The following is a 17,179-nucleotide window of genomic DNA, read 5'->3' as shown; positions in this document are numbered from 1 at the left end:
ATGTTTATGTAACATTGTGTGTAAATGTACATGAATAAATAATAAGTCGGGGTATAATTTTGTTAAAGTTGCACTAATTTTTCAAATGAAATTTCTGTTTTTTCAGATTATTCACATCTTTTTTGTAAAATGTAAATATTTTCATAATTTAATTGGGGTTTTTTTGTACTAAAACTAAAAGAAAAAGTTGGATTTGTCTTTATTTATAGGTTATTAAGTCATTATTTTACTGGTCTGGCCCGCTTGAGATCAAATTGGGCTAAATATGGCCCCTGAACCAAAATGAGTTTGACACCTCTGGTCTACAGGGTCTGTAAGGTGCACCTCTGCATGAAAAGTGAGTGTACCTGCTATGTTAGGTACCATGAAGTAATGGTACTAATGTGAGGAATGATGTTCAAAGGGATAATGTGGATGTGGACAGGTGTCTGGATCAGCACTTATTTTGGTCTAATGTTCTAAAATGCATGTTCCTTCCACCTTTCATGGGTTTTTCTTGAATTAGATATATATTTGATCTTTTTTTTCCACTTACCAAATATGGTAACTTCATTGACCTTGATTTTCTACATAACAATAAAAAAAATGTTGAAAAATTATACAAAACTAATAAAGTCTTATTATGTCCTCCAATAACACACTAAGCTTGACATTTTGAATTTCAGAGTATTTCTATGAGTGACCTATAAAAGGTTAATACACCGACTGAGAACTACATATGTGTGATCAGTAAACCTAATGTTGGACTTTTACACAGGACAATATTTGTCAAAACTGTAGAATTTTACACTGAGTCTGATCGTTTTAATTGCTCACAATATACAACTGATGCTGAATTAAATACCTTCAATCACATTTACTTCATCTACATTTGCACATTTGAACAAAGGAAGAATCAAAGAGTGAATGTGATTCGCTGTAACCATTAAGTCTGACCAATCAGATCATATTCAAAACAAAACATAAACTAACATTCATCCAGTTTGGTAGAAACACACAAACTCCAGTCTAGTGTCTCCGGTTTTCTGAATCAATCTGTCAGAGAAAAAAAGGCAAAAATGTTTTACTACCCTGCAGTTTTAAAGCGACATACAGGATGTTTCTCTACAATCTGGTGAGTAAAAATAAAAATATGAAAGTTGAGCTTTAGGTGAAGTTGGATTGGAGCGTTTGTGGCTTTTTACGCACAATATTCATGAAAAATGTGATGTTTTCACTTTAATTCAGTGGAAATTGCGATAAAGTCGATCTTAGATTAATTTGTATTAAATTATTATTAATTTAAGCACATTTACAGTGGTGGATTAGTGTCTTTTCTATAATTCTTCATATTAAATCCAATAAATCTGAGTTGTATGTGATAGAAGTCCAGAGTGCAGGTGCAGGAGTGAAGGAGAAAGAACAAACAGTCAATGTTTTTAGGCTTTAAAAACAGTCTTTCATCTCCTGAGGACAAATGATAACAACTTTAAAGATGGGGTGAAGATCAAAGTTTGTTAAAGGAGAAAAAAATATAAGTACTGTGGGTTGATATGTGCAGATGTGAAGGTAAAATTAACTTAATACAACCCAGTTTCTGCCATCAAACTTTTTGTGTGTGTGTGTATTTTTCTGTTTTATACATTTTCTGTGTTCTATTGTGAATAAAATATACAGCATATGTATAATATTTGCAGTCTGTTTTTAATATTCACTCTGCACAGCGTCCCAACATTTTTTGAATTGGAGTTATGTCTGCTGACATGATTTATTTATATGAGACTTCAGTTCTGATAAAAGTCCACATCCAAATAGATCAGTCACAACTGAATGCATAACTGAATAAGAATTATTATTTTAATTATAATGTAAGAAGAAGAATCAGTGCATACAATGTCCAATAGCTTAACATACTCTAAACCTAATTGTAATTAAAATAATGATTTGCTGTTGTGTTTTAATGTATTTTTTCTTGTCATTAATGTAATGATGAGTTATGACCACTGGTCCATTTTATTACAAGTGTACATTGCAGGCCATCATTCACTTGTCTACACTTCACATGCTGTAAATTTACAGATGAGGATTAGGGCCACCAAAATTAAGATCTAATATTTTTTTTTTATTACTATTCTGAGAAAAAAGTCAGAATTTTGACTTTAATCTCCGAATTTTGACTTTTTTTCTCCGAATTCTGACTTTTTTTTCCTCAAAATAATGTTAAAAATATATACATTGCACCTTAATGTTTTTTTCCAGTGGTCCTAATGTAAAATGTTTGCTCTGATGTTTTGTGTCTTGCATCTGCACAACAGGCTCGTTGCTACAAAAGGCATCAAGATTTCTCGCCAGGATTTCCTAAAAGTCAACGTCACAAAGACCTGGTAAAAATGTGTTAAAGTGGGGGGTCAAACATGTGGCCCCTGGGCCAAAACCAGCCTGTCAAAGGGTCCAATCACACTGAAGATATTAACAGTCAAGGGTGTCAAGTCATTTTAGTTCAGGTTTAGTTAAGTAACCCATAAAGACCTGGTGCTGCTTTTGTGTCAGACCCCAAATGATTTTCTTCTTTATATTTAACGTTTTCAAAGTGATTTGTCATCGTTTATTATAATATTATCCTCTGTATTTTGCATTTTTCCAGCGAAAATCTGGTATTTTCCTATGTTTAATTCACTTATCATATGGATGTACATAAAAGCTCAGATTAAGCTTAAGTTTATCATATCAAAAACAGAGAAAACGGAAGAAAATTTGTTTTTTTTACAGTAAAATCTATCATTAATTTAACATAAACCAAGTGTATCCATCCACTGTCACTGATCCAACTGCATGGGTTTTACTGGTGAATCAATGTTATAGAAGACGACAGTGTTTCCATGGCAACTACACAGCCTCTGAACGTCCAAATGGGTCATAGCTGATGACCATGAAAGGATGATAAACTGTATTTTACACCAGTTATTTACATGTTATTAGTGGATCAACAGGTATTAAACCTTTTACATCAGTAGATGGTTTTGGTCTCCAGTGGGTGTTTGAGTCTTTATGGGTTAAAGTATTTTACATGTTTCTTTGTGTGAATGGTGAGTTTCTGTTCCTGCTCATGTCTATCCAGTGGTGACATTATGAACTACTTGCTGGAACGAGTCGAACCACCTCGTCCAGGCCTTCCACGACCTCGCTTCTCCCTCTACCTCTCCTCCCAGCTGCAGTATGGTGTTGTTGTTGTCTACCATCGGCAGTGCGTCATTTTCCTTGGTAAGGACCGATCATGTGCATGTGATGGTTTGTTCTTGTGCGTGGTTAAACATGTGATGGCGTGGACCCTGTGTCCTTTCAGAGGAGATTCAGACGGTGGTGGAGCGGCTGCTGAAACAGAAGCCTTTCCAGAAGATTGATATGGATGACCGCAGCAGGCGAGTCAATCAATATGGCACACGTTTGTGCTTGTGCAAACCCAAAATAACTCCTTTTGTGACTGTTTCTCTCAGACCATCTCTGCTCCTGACTGACCCTCTGTCCCTCATGATGGAAGCTGATGGGATCCTAGATCCGGCATTTGGGGTCATGCAGCAGGACGTGCCCAGCCCCAGTGCACTCATACAGGTACAAAACACCCTCACCTGAAGCATCAACATGAAATCATCTCAGAAGATGATTCCTTCAGAGAGACTTTAACCCATAAAGACCCAGTGTGACTTTTGTGCCAGTTCCCAAAAGAATTTTTCTCTATTTTTAACCTTTCTTAAGTGATTTATCACCATTTACTGTATTATGCTCTGCACTTTGCATTTCTAAGTAAAAAATCAGTTATTTTCTTATATTTAATGTACTGATTATGTAGATGTTCTTAAAGACTCAGATTACAGTTGAGGGTTATTATATCCCAGAGAAAACTGAATAAAAAAGTTTTTTTTTTCTGCAAAATATATCGTTAACTGAACATAAACCCAGTGTCTCCATTCACTGTCATTGATCCAACTCTATTGGTTTTACTGGGGAATCAATGTTATAGAAGATGACAGTGTCTCCACGGTAACTATGGAGCCTCTGGACATCCAAATGGGTCATATCTGATGACCATGAAAAGAAGACAAACTGTATTTTACTCCAATTATTTACATGGATTAATAGAATGAGTGGATCAACAGGTATTAAACATTTAACCCATAAAGACCAAAACATCCACCGGTGACCAAAAGTATCTACTGATCTAAACTGTTTAAAACCTGTTAAACCATTAATTTTATCAATATATGTAAATAATACATCTTTTCATGGTCATCAGATATAACCTATTTGGACGGTCAGAGGGTCTGTAGTGAACGTGGAAACACCGTCATCATCTACAACATTGATTCACCAGTAAAACCCATGGAGTTGGATCAATGACAGTGGATGGAGACACAGGGTTTATGTTCAGTTAACGATATATTTTACTGAAAAAGTCACTTTTTCTTCAGATTTCTCTGTTTTGATACAATAATCTTTGAGTTTACTTTGAGTTTTTGTGAATATCTGAATTAAATATAGGAAATTGCATGATTTACAGTGAAACATGCAAAATACACAGGATAATATTATAAAAAATGGTGATAAATCATTTAAGAAAGGTTAAGTAGAGAGAAAAATTCATTTGGGAACTGGTACAAAAGTAGCTCTGGGTCCTTATGGGTAATATCTGTGAATGACTTTATGGGTTAAAATAACACTGTTTATGTATTAGTCTGTTTATGGCTCACAGTACATCTCTGACATGTTGGTGCCATCTGAACTTGGACTGAATTTCCGGGAAAGGCCTTCAGCTCAGGACTAAAAGGAAAAAGCAGTGTTTCAATTTTATCCTAAAATGTGAATGATATTAGAAAAGCCCAAACTCTGACAATGTTTAAGTCCAACATGAAAACATTTCTTTTTAGCTCTGCATATGCTAACTGAAATGGTTTTACCAGCATTATTGTTTTTTAAATTTAATATGTGTTGCTGTTTTTTATTTCTATACTAGTCTATGCATTTATTTCTTGCCTTTTAATTTTTGTAAAGCACTTGGAAACACTGTGTATGAATTGTGTTTTACAAATAAGCTTGTCTTGCCTGTATTAAATGTTTTTTGTGTCACAGATGAGTCAAATGTATGTGAAAGAAGCATCTCCAGCTCAGTTTGAAGTGAGCAGGACATCTACTGCTGCTGAAATCCAAACAGGTGAAAAAAAAAAAAAAAAAAAAAAAAAAAGATGAAAGGAAAACAACAGGACACAAACGGATGACTCTTCAACTCCTCAGAAGTATAGTATGATAAGGTTTTCATCACATTTACAAATACATATAATACTACAGAGGAAAAAGAACATATGAAGTTGATATTCAATCCACTGTAGCTGAATTGACTCCTTTGCATGTTATCAGTGGCGCTGAGGGACCAAAAACAACCAGCATATGAACATGAGCCATAAACACACATAAAATGTAATCAATAAGAGCAAGAAAGAAGTTCAGTCAGATGCGACTACTATCCCTGAATTATAATGTTCATGTAGTCCTTTCAGTTTCCAGTAGTGGTGGACAAAAATGTGTTTTGACCTTTGACCTCCAAAATCTTATCAGTCCAAATCAACATTTATGGCAAGTTAGAAAATAATCCCTGATTCTTTCCATATATTTTGCAGCGATAAGAAACGACAGATATAACTTACAATGACCTTTGACCTTTAGCTGTCAAAATATTTCTAGTTCATCTTTGCATTCAAATAAATGTTTTTGCAAAATTTGCAGAAATAACATCTAGTATTCCTGAGCTACTTTCTTTATTTCTTTATTTAAGGATCCCCATTAGTCTCTACCAAAGTAGAGACTTTTCTCCCTGACTCCATTCCCAGTATTTAAGAATTACAATTTATACATTTACAAAGCATATAGACAGAAAAAAACATAGTTACATTAATTTAACATTGTTTCATTTTTGATTACAGATTTATTAAGATTTGTTTTAACCCATAAAGACCCAAACAGCTACTGGTGACCAAAACCATCTACTGATCTAATGTGTCTAATACCTGTTGATCGACTAATCCTATCAATACATGTAAATAACTGGTGTAAAATACAGTTTGTCGTCTTTTCATGGTCATCAGATATGACCCATTTGGACAGTCAGAGGGTCTGTAGTGAACGTGGAAACACTGTCATCTTCTACAACATTGATTCACCAGTAAAACCCATGGAGTTGGATCAATGACAGTGAATGCTAATACTTGGTTCATGTTCAGTTGATGATATATTTTGTTGAAAAAGTTGCATTTTCCTCAGTTTCTTATATAATGACAATCAATTTAAATTGGAGCTTTTATGGACATTTACATGATCAGTAAATAAAATATGGGAAAATACTTGATTTTCATTGAAAAAGTGCAAAATACAGTGGATAATATTGCAATAAATAGAGATAAATCACTTCAGAAAGCTTAAATAGAGAGGAAAAATTCATTCGGAAACTGCAATAAAAGTAGCACTGGGTCTCTATGGGTTAAAAACAACATGCTTACTTCTTAATATAAAAATATTCCAATTTATACATTTACAAAGCACATAGACAGAAAAAAAAACATAGTTACATTAATTTGCGCTCATAAGAATGGATAGTCATGAAGTCTTGTATCCAGGTGGACATTTGTGCAAAATTCTGCACCGTTCACCCTGATGTTCACTCATATCAACATTTAATCTATCTGATGGAGTCATAAATACAAGGATTATGTGTTCACTCCATTTCATATTCGGATGAATCACAAACACTGTGTAAAACATGTCAAACAGTTGTGTCCACTTTTAGACAGGAAAAACTCATATATTATAAGGAGCAGATGGAATTAATAATTCCTTAGAGATGTAATAAGTTTGCATTAATGTTCTGTCTGGTTGGGTACTTGTGTGTATTAAAAGTACATTCACAAAAGTAATTATTTAATTTAATGTACATATGTTTAGGATGCATTAAAGCAGACACAACATACACACTTTATTTGTATAATATTTGTATTAATTTAATATTTGTAGATCACAGATTCTCCTCGTATCGTGAAGGCTGACTTCTGAATTAACTGTTCAACAGATCTGCGCAATAAACTATTCATCATTGTTTTTCACTTATAAAGATGGAGATCTCTGATGCATTTATAATCCATTTCCATGTTTTCTCTTCATGCTCCAACTGTTTTAATCACTGGTTTAGTCACTGTTCATCATTTTGGAGATTGTCCTACTCTTTGCAGTCACTCTGTCATCAAAAGATTATGATTTTAATATAATGTACAATGTGAAACAGACAAAAACATAACAGTGCTTTCTCTCTCTCTCTTTTTTTTTAAATTCCTCATTAACTCTTCACTTGAACACTTTCTGATATTGTACATGGCTTTTCTGTGTTTGGTTCACGAGTTATGACCTAAAAACAAACAAAATTGCTTAGAATTGCTCTCTTAGCTGCCAGGAGTTGTTATAACAATGGCTCAACTTCTATTTTTATGACAAATTAAAAATTTTCTGTTAGATTTGGCAAATACAAACCTGTACTAATTCACCAGTTCAATCACTGGTATGACAATTAAATATGATTCAACCTCAGCTTTACTCCGAGACTATTCATAAAAGTGTGTCAGGTGGTTGATGTGTGATTTTGTGTGGTGATACAGACGAGCAGAGACAGGAATAGAGACAGATCTGTGCTGAGCGGAGGGAGACGGGTCAGGTCGGATCAGACCTCCGTCCACAGTCTCCTCCTAATTGGCCGGCGCTGATGTTTTCTGGTGTCGGGGATGGTTATGTTGTGGGTTTGAGCTGACAGAGGAGAGCATTTTAATTGCTGCTTGATTGGCTGTTGCCTCTCCTGCTGTTTCCTGCAGGTTCTGTTATTTATTAAAGCCTTTTGTTATTTTTCAACCAGGCATAACTGCATCTCCAGACGAGATTACTCTGAGGGAGATGGAGCCGCTGATGATCCCGTCTGCAGAGGTACAACTGTCAGAAGAGCCATGTGCAAAAACAGGACATCTTTAGCCTCCGGCGTCACATTGATCTGCTGTCTGTCTTTTCTCACTGCTAGTTTGAGGGGATGGAGCTTGCTGAAGATCATCCACAAACTATTGACATCCTGTTGGCTCAAACAGATCAGTTTCCAGAGGGTCAGTGTTAAAAATCCAATCTGAGACAATGGAGAGTTTTAAGGGTATACAGTGTGGAAAAAGGTTCTGGACACTTCATACATTTGTGATATTTTGTATTATTAATCACTCTTAAGTCACTGAACACTGTTCCATTGTCCAAACCCACATGCCTCCTTCTGCACCTGCTCTGTTCCATCGAGGTCAAAACTGGATGTTTTCAGCAAAATAATGAATCACATCCAGGGCATGACATGTTGAAATTGTAAAGAATTTAGTTCTCAATAGTCAAAATAATCACTTGCAATTATTTGTGTCTTTCTGATGCAGCCACACCTTTTGAAACACAAATCTACAAATATTTCATGATTGTATTTAAGATTGTGTAAAATTTTAAGGATGCCCAAGAACTTTTTTCCACAACTGTAGCAGAAAATCAGGATAGATCCTATTGTGTGGTCATCTTCTTCCCTCCTTTAAACTTTTCTAACAGCGGATTTGGAAATATTCAGAGAAGCAGGAGAGCCAGACAGTGAGATAGACAGGGAGAGAAGAGAGGGCGACAGAACCAAAGAGCTGACAGGACTCACTGCAGAGTAAATCAGATCAGGATGAACACAAATACACACACACACACACACACACACACACACACACAGTCGCTGATGGTGCTTCTGCTGCTCACTGCTTCAGGTTACAGCCCACCACTCTCTCCAGTGAGGACGCCATGTTGATGCCTCAAGAAGAGCCAGGCCTGAGTTTAGAGCCCCTAGAGCCCCCTGAGCCCCCCGTGGACCAAACCCCACCCGTCTCCATCCCGGTCCTCCGCTCCCCATCGCCTGTAGCAGAACGACGACGAAGACGGAGGGCTGAGTCTGAGGTGCTGCTGCTGTGTGTTTTAGATGTTTGATCCGAAGAATATGGTACCAGTTTGTAGTGATGGTTTTACTCCTAAAAGTAATAGAATACAGTGTAGGTTTGAGAACATTCATTCATTCATTTTCCAAACGGCTAAAAAGGTTTCATATGTGGGGTATGCATCAGTTCATCACAGGGCTGACACATACAGATGAACAGCCATTCACATCTACAGGTGATGTAGATGGACCAGGTAACCTGTTGAGGTGCATGTCATTGGATGGTGGGAGGAAGTCAGTGTGGTTTGAGAATAAAAAACGCAAATATAAATTAATAATCATAATGAATTTTCCTGGTGTGTGAAGTCTTATAGCATCACCACTGTCAAACTCATTACACTTCAGGGGCCACATTCAGCCCATTTTGACTCAAGTGGCCTGGACCAGTAAAACAATAACATAATACCCTATAAATAATAACTGCAAATGTCTTGCTTTGTTTTAGTGCAAAAGGTAAAAGTGTAATTTTAACAATATTATGGCTCAGCTTATCATTTACATGTGTACATTAGAACTTCCAGGTCACAAACACAGACACAAAACAGTTAAAAACAGGCAGACATTTCAGACTGTTTGTGATTGTTTAGGTTATTTTAATTTTTGTGAATGGTTTGTAATTGTGAACATTTTCATCAATTAATTGTACATTTTTCACACTAGAACAAAGGGAAAATTTGGGCGTTGTCATTATGTATTGGGTATTATCTATATGAGATCAAATTGGTCTGTATGTGGCACCTGAACTGAACTGAGTTTGACACCCTTGACCGGGGGTGTCCAGTCCTGGTCCTCGAGGGCCAGTATCCTGCATGTTTTAGATGTATCCCTCTGCCAACACAACCGATTCAAATGATAAGCCTATCTTCAAGCTCTGCAGAAGCCTGATAACAACCATCAGGTGTGCTGGAAGAGGGATACATATGAAACATGCAGGATAGTGGCCCTCGAGGACCAGGATTGGACACCCCTGCCCTTGACTGCTGATATCTTCTGTGTAATTTTTGCACCTCAAAAATTCTTCCCACGGGATTGGACAGTTGGGCAGGCCAGTTTTGGCCCCTGGGCCACATGTTTGAGACCCCTGCATTAAGTAAATGGAGGATTTGTACATTTGTAACCACAGTTTTTTTCCTGTAAGTTTTTTTTGCATGTTATATATATTTTTTAGTTGTTTATTATTGATTATTTCCAGTGTGCTATTCAATTTTTTAGTTCGGATTCGCCCCAGCCCTGTCCTCCATGACCCAATTTTTTTATATTTTTATCCATCTAAATCATTACTTCAGATACTTATTTTTACTTTTGACCTTGTGTAGGTTTGTGAGATTGCACTTTATTCACTTGAAGTATATTTATTAGAACTATGAAAGTACTCCTGCATTTTCCTTAAGTAAAACCATATGTGTTTTACAATTACATATGATGATTTTTGGCTTAATTTTACTGCTGCAGTAATGTGTAAGTTGCAGTCTACCGATGGAGATGTTTAAGGTTGAGCTCATTTGAACTCGTACCATTACTACAGCGATGCACCATATTCTGTAAGATCATCTTTTCTTTTTAGCATTGCTGTCTTGTGAGAACCACATATCTCTACAAAGTCAACAGTTCATGAGCTCAGATAAACAGTCCTGCTTTCGGCTTTGCGACAATACATTTTCCAAGTGTAGTCAGCTTTAAAAAGAAGAGAATATTCTCAGCCCATAAGGAACATTTGAAAGTCTAGTGTGTGAAATGTAGGGATTTAGGAGAAATGGAATATAATATCCATAATTATGTTTTCATTAGTGTGTAATCACATGAAAATGAGAATCATTGTTTTGACATTATCTAGGTGTTTATATTTACAACTGCTCAGAGCTGATGTATTCCTCTTCTTTTTTTAATATTTTACAGCACCTAGTAATAAGGTACAATGACTACTAATGAAAATGACTAATTAAAAATACCAGAACAAACAAACATTGACTCTCACAAAGGGCTGTTCCATTATTTTCAAGCACTGTCCAGGGGGATGAAGGTGTATTTAACTGGTTATAATCTGCAGCATCTTTAAATATCACAAAGACTGAATGCAAATATGAATTAATTTTACTCATTACATACAGAGTTTTATTTATTACTATTTATTCACTATCACACACTTGCACTGTCACTTTACTCAAATTGTTTCTATTTACTGTATTGTCTGTTGTTACTGTTATTGTTTTATGTGGTCGCATTTTAATTATCCATTGTTACTTTAATTGTTTTATGTGATCGCACTCTAAGGTTAGCTTTTAATCTTGTTTTACTGCTGTGCAATGACAAATAAATTCTTATTCTGAACCATACAGTCAGTTTTTATAAATAATTTACAAATAATTAGAGGTAGAAATAGGTCAGTGCTTCAAGTTAGTTTAAAGGATGGATTAAAAAGTACTAACCTTGCTCCTCTTGCGTCCAGCGTGAGCCCAGTCCAGAGGTGACCCAGAGGAGGAGGAGGAAGGGGAGGAGGAGGCAGCTGATCTTCTTCGACCAGGAGACGCAGCTCTCTCAGAGGGAGCAGCAGCAGCGGATCGACGACCCCATGACCGACACCACACATCCACCTCTGATCCCACCGCCCTCCCGCAGGACGCCGTCTGTTACTGAGCTGTTCAACAACCCCTGCACCTGTCAGTAACACACCTGCACCAAGCTTGGAAAACTCATCTGGCATAATTCTGAATGTTTAAACCTGTAGAGGAACGGATCTAAGCTGGAAGTATCATGGGTCCTACATAGTTTAGACAAGAAGGGAATTGGATTTTAATAATTCAAAGGTCTGGATTAAGACAGAAAAAGAAAAAAATGATGAAAAAATATTTGTGTTTCCAGACTGTTTCCCAGCCAGTCAACATATAACCCTCTAATCTACTGGGCAACACAACGGCACACATAGAATGCAACAACCATTTATTTCCATTATAAACATCTAACTATTTGAGCTCAGGTGTCAAATATGGTCTTAAATCTGTATAAATCTGATATGGAAATAGTTAAGGGGAATGTGTAGGACCCCTGATGTATGCCATATCCCCTTGTCTTTGCATTAATAATCGTGATAACAGTGTAATTTATCTCTGGACTTACTGTATTTCTCTTACAGTGAGTGAAGGAGATCTTACTCAAACTTTAGTTAATAGTCAATTGTTCCATTAATGTAAAGTGAAACACATTTAATTCCACTTTTTCCTCAGACTCCACATTCTCAGCCGCACCTACATTTATTTTAAAGAACACGACTCATGTAACCTTTTCAAAAATAAACCACAAAGCTATTTTTTCCCCTGCAGCCTTGCCCGAGGAGCTGCTGTTTCTATGGAGACAGGCTGCGACCATCACACCTCTCTCTGGCTCGGACCTGCAGGTCGGGGAGAGAGGGCCCGAGTCCACCGACTCTGAAAAGGAAAGAGAGCGTGAGATGCTTGAGATGGCTGAGATGGCCCTGAGAGAGAAGGAGCAGGAGGAGGAGGAGGAGGTGCAAGAGCTGAGCCACAAGGAGGTGCGGACAGCTGCGGTGTTCTGTTTGTGAATATCTGTGATGCCTGTTTGTATGAGGAAATGATGGGAAATGTCACACAATAAATAAGTGATTGTGTGTGCCATTACAGATCCCCAGAGAGATGGCAGAGGCAGAAATGTTGGATATTTCAGGTAAAATGTCATGAATTTGCACTATTTTGTTTAACCGAGGTCAGACAGTTTTCTCAGTAGTGGGTTGGAACTTATACCAATCAGCCATAACATTCTGACCACAGACAGAAAAAGTGGCATTAATCTAAAGTATCTTATCTCCGCAGTTGAGGTGGCCAAATCACTGAGCAATCATTGTTTTTACAGGGCTGAAATGAGCATCCATATTTATTTCTCATTCTCTTTTTTTCAGATACAACAAGAAAATACAGGAAATAAGAACATAGCATTAAAAGACAGACAAAAAGCTGAACTAAATGACATGACAAGAAGAAGCATAATTAGCAACATCTGACATGTGCTGAATAAAACCTGGTGTAAAATATCAGAAAATTAATGCCATAAATCTCATATTGTCTGAACAAAAGGGTTAAAGACATGTTAAGTGCAAATAAAGGTCACACTAAATACGACCACTTTGGTTTACGGGTGCTTCTATGAAACTGGGTTCATTTTGGTACCTCACACTTTGCCAACTAATTAGACCTAATATTAAAAGAGAAATTTGGACATATTTCCCCCCAGGGTGTACCTAATGATGACCTCAGATAAATGCAAAAAATTATACTCTTGCTCTGAGCCATCCCAAAATTAATGAATTTTTAATTAAACATTGGGGCCAAAAATAGGACCAAAATTGGGACGGGAAAAGTTACCTAGGTGCATTTTATCTTGAAAACATTGCCTGAAATGATCTTATATACAGCTAAAAATAAAGACACTATGCTAAATTGGTCAATCCTAGTGTTTTTTCAAATCCAGACATGCGGATTTTTCATGAATCGGCAGTCGCATTCCAGGTGTCATGTGTAACCCACCGTGTCCACTTGTGTTACCTACAGAACCTGCCCATTTAAACACATATAAATCGTGAGTGATTTTGCAACAGTGGTCATTTTTCTGAAACACTTTGTCTTGTATATTTGCTTCGATTCCCAAAATGTACCAGTGAGACAATAAAAAGATATTCGAAAAAATAGCAGCACGTAATTTTCGTGTCCTTTTTACTGTTACATGCAAATTTTTGCATAAAAATGATATAAAAATGTGTTTCATCTGAAAAATAGTTTCTCTTTGATCTCAAGAAATATTTATTTTTAAAATAGACCCAAAGTGCTTCCAAACTTGCTTTATAACATTAGTATACATCTTCCCATCGCCCCTCAGTCCTGTTTATAGGTACTATTTTCTCAGAAGCACCCATATAGAAGCCTGAAACATTTGTTTGTTCCTGCTGCACATACATCACATATAACCAAACTGGATCTTAGTACAGAGACTGAGAAATGCACATATGTGGTCATTATAACTTTACTAAACCTAATGTTGGCCTTGGACTTTTGCACAGTACTGTTGATGACCTGACACTGTGGAAAAGAGAAGACATTTATCCAAGCTTCATTGTTAAACAACAGAGTCACATCCGACTGAATCTGATCAGTCTGATTACATAGTCTGAGTACATTTCGTACAACAGGACAGTCCATGGAAGGTTGTCCATTTTTGTGTTTCTTCTCAGACTACTTGAATTACAATATGCTGAAAGGTAATTATGTAACAAAAAGAGCAAAGTACCATCAACCGCTGCTGCGTCAAGTAGGAACCAAACATTTCTCCGACCACCATAGTAGACAGCTTGTGTTTAACTAGACGTGAAATAGTTTGTGTACTCCCTGAGGTGAGACAAAGGTCAGAGGTCAGGGTCAGACATGCGTCACATTTGGCTATAGGTTAAGGCAAAGGCAGGGAATGACATGCATGTTTAATCCTACAGGTCCAGGTTCTCTGCCTCTGGAGGGCTCCGACCAAATGGAAGCGTCACGGGAAATGTCCCCCCTGTACACATCAGACAGAGAGGGGTAGGTACCACATGATGCATGGAGAGTGTGTGATCGCAGTTGTGTTTAATGTGCATGTTCACATGTTTTTGCAGATCCATTGTCTCCAGGCTTCCGCTGCAGGACATCCCTGAGGAGCCGGCTGATGTCCCGGGTAGAGGAGGTCCGGGCTTTCCAGGGTAATGACACTGACCTGCAGACTTTAAAATAAACAGGCTGAGGAGATCGCCATGTGTTGCCTTTGCATTTGGTTCAGTTTAGTTTGCAGGGACTAAAATAGGCGTCACATTGACTCCTGCTCACCTCAAGTAACAGGTTAGTAAAGTTAATGGTTATGACGACAGACGCTGATGCAGGAGAAACTGAAACTCTGAACATCATATGTTTAAACAATAGTGGACAGTGCTTATGAGATGCAGCAGATAGAGATATTTTTTAAACCAAGAATGCTCCAAACAAAACTGGAAAAATTAAGGGAAAAAAGTCTGTCATCTTAATTGCCTGGCAGAATATTTTTGCACAGCATGTGAGCATTCAAGAATCAGCAGTAACACTAAGCGACATGCTGTCACATAAGCTTATGAAACACTGAAAACTGTTCTCTGGTGGCCAATTCCTGTTAGACTGTCTGTAATCTTTTCATTATAACCTCAGAGTACATCAGACTGACACATAATACTGTTAAACCAGTAGATTAGGACCAGGCCATTTGAACTGTAGGATAACCTGCATGTCTACCAAAGCCATGATAATTGACATGGTGTGTTTCATGTTTTCATTCAGCTGTCCAGTCTGTGACTCTGATACGGGACTAAATATCACCCTCTTGGTGCAGGTTGTTGCCAGAGTTAGCGGAGCATGAAGAGGGCCCGGTGCTTTTCCGGTCTCTTCTACCGCCAGACGCCGACCGCAGAACTGTCAGCAACTGCTTCATGAGGCTCCTGGGTGAGGGATCAGTCGGGATTATAGAGCCAGTCTATTTCACTGGATCTAACACACTTCTTCTAAAGCACAGGTGTCAAACATGCGGCCCGTGGGCCAAATCCGGCCCGCCAAAGGGTCCAATCCAGCCCCTGGGATGAATTTGTGAAATGCAAAAATGACTGACGATATTAATAATCAAGGATGTTAAAATCATTTTAGGTCATTTCAGTTCTAAGTGGATCAGAACCAGTAAAGTACTATCATAATAACCAATAAATAATGAAAACTGTAAATTTGTCTCTATGTTTTAGTGTAAAAAAAAAAAAAAAACGTAAAATTACACAAAAATGTTGACTTTTACAGACTTGTCTTTTACAAAAAATGTGAATATCTGAAATGTCTTAAGAGAAGTATGTGGAATTTTAATAATATTCTCCCTGTTATTTTATGTTTTGTGTATTTGTAGATCCACTGTGATCTCTAAGTTGTGATTCACATGTATAAATGATAAACTAAGGTGTAATATTGTTAACATTGCACTTATTTTACTAAAGAATTTTCAGGTTGTTCATATTTGTTCATGTTAAAACTTTTGCACTTAGTGTTTAATTTTGCATTTTCTAGATCATGCATGTCAAAATAATTTTAGCCCAATTCAATCATGAATTAAGTGAATCTGGCCCAAAAAAATAACAGCATAATAGCCTATAAATATGACAACTCCAAATTGTTCTCTTTGTTTTAGTATGAAAAAAGAATTACATGATGAAAATGTTTACATTTACAAACTATCCTTTCACACAAAATGTGAATAACCTGAATAACCGGAAATGTCTTAAGAAAAATAAGAGAATTTTAACAATATTGTGCTTCAGATTAACATTTACATATGTGCATTTCATCTTGCAGATCCCAGTAGATCTAGAAATGCACAAAACATTTGCACCTGGAACTGAAAACTGTATTTTTTAATATATAATCTTCAGTGTAATTTTTGCACTCTGCAATTTCTTCCCGTGGCCTGTAAGTTTGACCTTCGTGATCTAGATGTACGCCTGTATAAATGCATGTACAGGTATATGTGCTTACAATACCAATTCCTCCACAGAAATCACTGAACAGGCTGTTGTCATGGATACAACTGAGACAGACGTTTGCTAACATCAACACAAAACAGATTCTAACACCAACAACGTCACATCAGCGCAAGCAGATCTGGTGCAGTGAATGCTGTAATGAGTTTGTGTTTTATTTATAGGGGGTTTATCATCCAGAAGTGTGCGAGTGGAGCAGCAGGAGCCTTACGGTGATATCGTGATCATAACCGGTTCAGCTTTCTACTAGACCTCACATGCATCTGAAACCTTTTACTCTTCAGTCTGTTCTGGTTATTTGGCTGTGTTCATATATTTAGACAAAAAACCTCTGAATTTAAGAATTATAATACATACAAAAGGGTACACAATATAATTTTATGTAATGTTGACATATTCTTTTTGCTTGTTCATGTTACTTGTTGGCATGGATGCATATTTTCACATGATTTGCTATATTGTTCTATTCATCCTTTTTTAACATGTTTTATAAGTGATGTCATATTAAATATAAAATAAAAGGGTTTTTGTGAGCTTTGTTGGTTATTTCT

General features: G+C 36.8%; 1 protein-coding gene across 1 annotated transcript; it reads left to right on the top strand.

Moving 5' to 3' along the window:
• The first annotated feature begins 1,058 nt into the window (after positions 1–1,058).
• Positions 1,059–16,878, top strand: LOC115435792 (meiotic recombination protein REC8 homolog). The gene is made up of 17 exons (XM_030158409.1): positions 1,059–1,114; positions 2,295–2,363; positions 3,098–3,240; positions 3,323–3,398; positions 3,474–3,588; positions 5,104–5,185; positions 7,922–7,989; positions 8,081–8,159; positions 8,832–8,867; positions 8,984–9,018; positions 11,502–11,712; positions 12,373–12,581; positions 12,691–12,733; positions 14,547–14,631; positions 14,706–14,789; positions 15,446–15,555; positions 16,793–16,878. Exons 1-17 carry the CDS (start codon positions 1,059–1,061, stop codon positions 16,876–16,878), a joined length of 1,587 nt encoding a protein of 528 aa, XP_030014269.1.
• The last annotated feature ends 301 nt before the right edge of the window (positions 16,879–17,179 follow it).

This window comes from Sphaeramia orbicularis, chromosome 16 (genome assembly GCF_902148855.1).
Source record: "Sphaeramia orbicularis chromosome 16, fSphaOr1.1, whole genome shotgun sequence".
NCBI classification, from domain to species: domain Eukaryota; kingdom Metazoa; phylum Chordata; class Actinopteri; order Kurtiformes; family Apogonidae; genus Sphaeramia; species Sphaeramia orbicularis.
This window is presented reverse-complemented; position numbering and strand designations above follow the sequence as displayed.